This window comes from Gopherus flavomarginatus, chromosome 5 (assembly GCF_025201925.1).
Source record: "Gopherus flavomarginatus isolate rGopFla2 chromosome 5, rGopFla2.mat.asm, whole genome shotgun sequence".
Taxonomy (NCBI): Eukaryota; Metazoa; Chordata; order Testudines; family Testudinidae; genus Gopherus; species Gopherus flavomarginatus.
The window spans coordinates 158,578,835-158,586,436 of NC_066621.1; the positions used below are offsets into that span (position 1 = coordinate 158,578,835).

The following is a 7,602-nucleotide window of genomic DNA, read 5'->3' on the forward strand; positions in this document are numbered from 1 at the left end:
CAGCCTTAAGGAAATGCAGAATTACAACGTTTAAGGCCTTGGCTACACTCACACTTTACAGCGCTGCAACTGGGGTGTGAAAAAACACCCCCCTGAGCACTGCAAGATACAGCGCTGTAAAGCGTCAGTGTAATCAGGGCAGCAGCGCTGGGAGCGCGGCTCCCAGCGCTGCACGCTACACCCGTAAGGGATGTGGTTTACATGCAGCACTGGGAGAGCTCTCTCCCAGCGCTGCCGCTCTGACTACACCACACTTCAAAGCGCTGCCGCGGCAGCGCTCCGAAATTCCAAATGTAGCCATACCTTCAGACATAGCAAAACAGTCTCCATGCTTCAGAATTGAGGTCCAGGAAGTGTTAGAGGTGAATCCCAAGAGTTTATATCTTAAATAAAAACCCAGCATTTGAAAGATTCTGTAAGGACACAACAGAACGTTCCTGTTGTGTTTAATTGTAGTTTGAAGTTGTTCAGGTACATTGTTATTTCTCTCTTTTGGTGTGGGGGTTTTTTTTTTGGCCTTCCTCTGAAACATCAGTAATGGGCAGTTGTTGGAGTTGGGATATTGGTTTTGCGTGCAGGCTAGGCTCCTGCCTAGGAAATCCTGCATTCCTGTGAATTTTTGGTTGGACAGAGAGAGATGTTTAACAAAATTGCTCATGCTATTTGAACTATGTGAACTTGAAAATAAACATCTAAGAAATTACTGAATTGATTGTCCTTTTTCACTCTTAAGATTGAGCTTCATATTTAGCAGGGGTTTGGTGCTGGCAGTGGTATTTCTTCGAAAAATCTGAAGAAATTTGGTTCAGAAGTTAACTTGTCATTTTCAATTGCTTGCAACTGAATGTTTGGAAGGGGGAGCCATGAGTGTTGTGTTTAGGCAATTTGCAAAAAGGAAAAACGGACAGAATGTTAGCATTTACAGATGATTTAAGGGCCAAATACAGCACTTCATTTGTATCCCTTCAAGTATTTTTAGCTTTGGTTCCAAAACAGATTCCTTTATACCAAATGGGAAATTAGAAAGTGGAAAAAAAAATGCATCTTGAGGGCTTGGCTACACTTGCGAGTTAGTGCGCAATAAAGCAGCCCCGGGCACCCTAGCTCACTCCCCATCCACACTGGCAAGGCACGTAGAGCGCTCTGACTCCACGGCTACAGCGCTGCTGGTTCTCCACCTCAGCAAGTGGAATAACATTTGCTGTGCCTTGGCTACAACGCCCAGGTGTCAGTATGAACGAGGTGTTGGGTTACTGTGCTCTGATCGGCCTCCGGAAACGTCCCATAATCCCCTTAAGTCAAGTGGCCACTCGTCATTGTTTTCAACTCCCCTAGGAATGCGGAAATGCCCTTTCAAAGCTCCGTTTCTGACTGCGGGCATGCAAGCCATTAGTGTGAAATGCTGTGAGAGAGAGAGGGGCAAGGGGGTCTGCTGCTGTCTGAACTTACAAGACAGCATGCTGACATGCTCTCAGCCCCCCAAAACCCCACACTCTCTCCCCCCACATACACACAACACACTCCCTGTCACACTCCACCCCCATCCCATTTGAAAAGCACATTGCAGTCACTTGCATGCTGGGACAGCTGCCCATAATGCACCGCTCCCAGTGCTGCTGCAAGTGCCACAAATGTGGCCACGCCAGTGTGCTTGAAGCTGTCAGTGTGGGCAGACTGCAGCACTTTCCCTACTGCGCTCTCCGAAGGCAGGTTTAACTCACAGCGCTCTACATCTGCAGGTGTAGCCATGCTGTAAGTGTGGAAAATGTGAAGCAGTGTAGGGTTTGTTGTATCTGTCTCGGGGGTTTTTGTTGTCCGCTGCCACTGTATCTGAGTGCCTTTCACTTCATTCCTGCGTGGAGTTCAGTGTGTGTATGTGGTTTTTCTTTTTAAGGTAAAAATGGGGTTTGAGTTGTCATCAGCTCTTTGATGTTTCCTCTTTCTCCATTACATATATAAGATAATCATGAGAACTGGTGGATAAGGCTTAGATGGTAGCACAATACCTGCCACCCCAGAGCACTCTAGGAAAAGGTTAGCTGGCATAGCTCTACTGGCAAACCCCTGTAGTGGGAGATGCAGCTTATACTGGGAAAAGTTCCATGGTCTGGAAGTTAAAGGTAAACAAATTCAGATTTTTTTTTCTCTTCACGGTGAGTGTAAGTAGCGACTGGAACAACTTATTAAAGATTGTGGTGGAGTTCCCATCACTGGCAATTTTTAAATCAAGATTGGATATGTTTCTAAAAGATCTGCTTTAGTTCAGACAGGAATTATTGCAGGGAAATTCTATGGCTTCTGTTATGCATGGAGACCAGTTGAGAAGATCAGTTCTGGCCTTATGATCTATGAAAGAAATTTTTTTGGGAGAATAACTGCATCTACACAGTTTACAACAGGGCTTTTTACTGGTATAAAAATGTCCTAAAGAACTGCATCCCTAACCACCATTATTATACCAGCAAAAGCTTGTAGTATAGACCTGGCCAAAGCTGGTTAAGAACCCTCAGTAGCGCCTAGCAAGTCCTGAAGCAGAATTCCTAACTGCTGTGGCTAATACAAAAGGCTTCACTTCAGGGTTTGATTGAGAAAGAAGCAGGTTCTTGATTGCTAAGCTTAGCGAGTGCTAACTTCTGAATGGAAGGGATAAGCACTATATTTTTAAAGGATGCTGACTGTTTCACTGGGCTCTCACTTCAGAGAGCTGTTGCACATTCTGCCTATATGTTACTATAAAGTTTATCGTACAATTCATGCACAGAAGTATAGTGCTGGATTTTTAAAAAATAAGACCAAAGATGTTATCCATTTTTCTTTAAAATGGTTCAGTTACCTTTCTGCTTTAAGGGTTAACTAATTTATAATGGCTGTAATTGTACCAACTGGAATCTACAGACTAGATACCCCGGTAATACTGACTGAACTGTTTGTACTTACAGGCGTGATTATGATAAGTATGTGTTTAGAATGCAAAAGAACACACAAGGCAAGAAGGGTACCTGGGGAAACATCAAGAAGAAATCGGTAATGATTTTTTCCTGCAATTTGAACTGAAAACTAGTAATGCTGGCATGGAGTATGTAGCCATGAGTTCCTGTGCGCTCTTCCTGCTGCTGAATGGAATCAGAAAAACCCCACAGTTGCAAAGCTGTGATTATAGACCTACTTGTTATAGTAAAAGCTCCCAGTCCTCAAAACTGTATGTTGGAGAAAATGGCAATTCTCCGTCACAACAGACTGCACAAACACTAGGAGCTAGATCCACAAAGGCATCTAGGAACCTAACTAGCACTTTAGGTGCCAAAGTCCAAAATGTAGCTCCTCAGAATATGTGATCAGTGGCTGCCTAGCCCTGTAGGTCAGTGGTGGACAACCTGCAGCCTGTCGGGGTAATCTGCTGGCGGGCTGCGAGGCCATTTGTTTACATTGGCTGTCCACAGCTCCCAGTGGCTGTGGTTTGCCATTCCTGGCCAATGGGGGCTGCGGGAAGCGGCGTGGGCCACAGAGACATGCTGGCTGCTGCTTCCTGCAGCTCCCATTGGCTGGGAACAGCGAACCATGGCCACTGAAAACTGCAGACGGCCAGGTCAGGCATCCAACAGCCTACGGCTCGGAGCGCTGCACGGACTAGGAAAAGGTAGGCAGATAAACACCTAACTAGCGTCCAGGACCCTGTCCGATAAGCTCCCTTACTGAATCAGACCCCTCTAGGCAAGCTGACAACAAGAGAAGGCCTCCTTCAAAACTCTTAGCCCTGTGATCGTGATTCTCACCTGGGACGTAGGAGGGTTTTGAGCTGGGATCTGCGAGCTCTGACATTTGCTCTTAACTGTTGAGCTATGAGCTATTCTGTGTGGCTCCCTCAGTCTCTCCTGTTGGAGCTGTTGCACTATGGTTTAAATAATGAGTCATGGGGCCAGAGAAGGTGTTAGTGCTGGGGTGGTCAGAGCACTCAGCTGGGAAGGTCCAGCCCCTCGTCTAATGATGTCTTAGTGTTCTTCATGGAAAAGGACAGATCTGTGCTTCATCTTTTGCATGTTGTCTGACCAACTGAAAAATTCACTGTGAGGCCATTTTGCTCCATTGGCCAAAGTTCTCAAACCTGGGTGCCCAAGGTCAGGCCCATCAGTACTAGTGGTCCGGGGCACTCACCTGAGAGGTGGTAATCTCAGTTCAAATCCTGCTCCCTGTTGTGAAGGGAGTGAGAGAAATTTGAACCAGAGGTCTCCCACCACCCAGGTGAGTACCCTAACCACTGGGTAAAGGTTGATGGAGCTCCTCTTACTATAAAAATGAAGTGCCTAATGCCATCAGAGTATTTGAAGCTGAGGGAAGTGCCTTGCTGTAGCCTGGACTTAAACCCTGCTAAATCCACACTGCCCACAGTGTGAACTATGGTGGTGTGGATAGTAGTCTGCACCAAAGTGCTGCGCTGTAACTCCCCTATATTGATGCTATGGGTGTGAACTGAAAGGATCCTAGCTCATGTTAACGCAGTTCTCTTCAAATAGGACTTGATAGTGCCCTGACATTATGCGGTGCTGAGCGCTCACCTCTTACCTTGACTTTGTTGGGATTTCTGCATCTTTGGTGGTTCTCGGACTCAGACCACTTGCTGATAAGCACCTAATACCCACCTTCGTGTTGGCATCTCCCATGTCCTGGCTTGGGCAAGGAGCCACCTACCCTGCTGATTTCTGTGAATCCCATTCTCAGCTGCTGCTTCCTCCATTCATCATGTAGGAGCCTGAGTGCAAAAGTCAGGCTTTGTGAATCCATGATTTTCTAGGCACCTACCTAGTTAGGCGTGGCGATGCTCCAGGTCACGATGTCTATGTTTTTTGTGAATCTATCCCTACGTGCCTAACTTCCTCCAAACCCAAGCTCAGCTGCTGCCTCGCCCCATAGGTACTAAATTCCTAGGCACCTAAGTTCCCACCGGTGGGCATGTGCAAAATAGGCAGCTTCCTGGAACCTAGGTCACACCAAAGCCCTGGTGGGCTTCACAAAGTAGGTATTCCCCCATCTGTCTCACCTGGAGGACCGCACCTGGTGGATGGTCTCTGAGGCCACCTACTGAATAGGGCCCTACACCACACACAAATGCATTAGAATAGTGAACTAGTATCTTCATTATAGTTGATGCAACAATGGACAAAGTTGTGTAAACTTTTTTTCCCCTGTCATTTAAATCAGGCTCGCACTGTGTTTACCACTCCAACCTCTGGAAGAACCACCACATTTGCTTTTGATCAAGGTGAGCTTTGTTGTTCTTGCTACTTTTCCTCATTTCAGGCCTAATCCTTTGAGATACTGAGTTGAGGGTGATTGCTATCTTCAAGCTAGGAGTGCAGTAGTCTGCTCCCTAAAAGCTGTTCTGTTGGAGCAAAATCAGCAGCAATTCATTTCCTGCTTGCACTTGCTTTATCTAAGTGCCTTTCTACTCCAGTCAACCTTTTCCCCCAATGCTTTCCTTGTTGCAGGTGCAGTGAATGACTCTGTTATAGAGAAGCTGTTCGTAGGTGAAGCAGTAGAGCCATCTGATGAAGAGCAAGAAGATTCCTATTTTTCTACTTAACCAAGTCCATGGTTGTAAATAGTTTAACACTTACTGTAACTTTTACTGAATTAAAGGGCAAAATATTCCAAGGGACTTCAGCCAGCCCTTTCAGCTTGTGCGCCCATACTTGGTTATCACACACTTAATTTTGGCCTGTAGTGTTTTAAGATGTCCAATTATGTTCGAGTCTTGTTTCATTCATACCTATAGATGCAATTAATAATACTTGATCTTCTGTGTATATTGAGACCATCTGTCCCAGTTCAGGGTGTACCTCTTATGGGGAGAATCTATAAAATACCAATTAGGATCAGAAGTTTTTTTCCTTTTAAGGTAAAAATAATGTTTTAGAAATGGTAGTGTAATAAACCTGCAATAGGGGTTGTAATGAAATGGCCTTTTTATTTCCTCTATTGAAAACAGCTGTATTTTTATTAAATAACTCTTAATGCTTTTCAAACATCTCAACTGTTTCATAATATGTCATTGTTATAGTAAATGATGTAAAGGTGTAAATATAAAATCAGTTAATTACCAGCTGCTTAATGTTGCAAACCTGGACCCTTCAGATAGTATGTAAGAGTTTTTTATAAAGCCTTTTTAAATTGTGGGGAGGAGGGAATGGGGATCTCTGGCCATGTAGGATCTGTATATGAGGCTTCTTGAAGAAAAGACAAATCCCACTTTTCAGCACCTAGGGCCTGACACCAGGTGCATCTCTCTGCCTAGTTGCTATAGCCTCAAAACTGCTTAGAAGCATTGAGGGAGGCTTTCACTGTAGTGAGCCTTATCGCGTCCCTAACTGCTACAAGCTGAGTGTAGCTGTTACTTTCCTCTTGGTCTGTCAGCAATAGTGCAGGGTGAATTGGGGCGAGGTTCCCACCTTAATGTTTCTCAGGACAGAGGAAGGTTGGGCATGCCTCCCTGCTTAGCAGCTACCCCCAAGTAAGTTATAGGCCTTGCCCTGACTACCCTGTGGTGGTGTAACCCTGTTATCACCTCCATGGGATCTGCTATTTCCATAGGTGGAGTTTGGGGGCATGTTCCCACCCTTAATTAATCCCCCTAGCTTTGTATAAAGCTGGACTCTGTTTATATGTGCTGGGGATGGTTATACACACCAAAGAGTTTAGCTGGACTCACATGGCTTTGGGTAAGGCACTACTCCCATGCTTGTTTGAGAAGGATTATTGGGTGCAGAAATCTTCTCAAATCCTTTACAGCTTTGGCCTGTTCACAGCTGAGGAGACAGCATCAGCCAGTTCTGCCCTGCCTCGTGAGGTGTAGGCAGACCTTGCCAGTCTCCCTGGTAAAGAGCAGGGATTAAAGCCCCGCATGTTCATACAACTGCTGACAGATCTCAGACTGCAAGTCTGTTCTATACTACACTCTGATAGGCTGAGGGATGCTTCTGCATACCCTAGTGAAGGGTAAACTAAAAGCAATTCAACTTGTTTTAATCTCAGCAATATGAGGCTCAGATGTCTAGTTTTGGTTGTGGTATGTTGGCTGAGGAAAGTGGGTAAGAATAGCTAGTTCTGTCTCTATCTTGGGGTGTGGAATCAACCAATTTCACCATTAGTGAGATCTTGCCTAGACCTGGATTTGTGCCCACAGCAACAGCAGACCTTTTTAGAAAGCTGTTACGTAGGATAGAACTTAATCACAGTTTGGGAAAAAATATTTCACTTTAGGTAACTGATGGAGCAAGGTCATTAGGAATTCACAGAATATGAATAGAAATGGTAGAGTTAAAACAAACATCTTAAACTTAAAATTTTGTGAAGTTCTTAAGTTTTGAGCTATGCTTACTTTACTCCCTTCCTGGATTATTGCCTGATTAACTAGAGAGTATGCTGATGAAGATGGTGAGGCATAGGGGTGAAAGATACCAATAGGAATAGAAAATTCAGGCACATGCTGGGACAGGGAGAGATTTTAGTTAACAGTGGAACAAACTGAGGAGGTAGCTGTGGTTGCTGTAAGGAAGCCCGTCCATTGCTTTGGTAATTAGCGGCTCTCTTAGGGTTGAGGCCTAATCA

At 45.0% G+C, this 7,602-nt stretch overlaps 1 protein-coding gene across 1 annotated transcript in view; it reads left to right on the forward strand.

The window, feature by feature from the left end:
• MIS18BP1 (MIS18 binding protein 1) overlaps positions 1–5,832 on the forward strand; it is a 38,713-nt gene extending 32,881 nt beyond the window's left edge. The window contains exons 14-16 of the mRNA XM_050954757.1: positions 2,940–3,024; positions 5,197–5,257; positions 5,484–5,832. Of these exons, the coding sequence (XP_050810714.1) occupies positions 2,940–3,024; positions 5,197–5,257; positions 5,484–5,578 (241 nt within the window). The 3' untranslated portion in view covers positions 5,579–5,832. The remainder of the gene's footprint in view (positions 1–2,939; positions 3,025–5,196; positions 5,258–5,483) is intronic.
• The last annotated feature ends 1,770 nt before the right edge of the window (positions 5,833–7,602 follow it).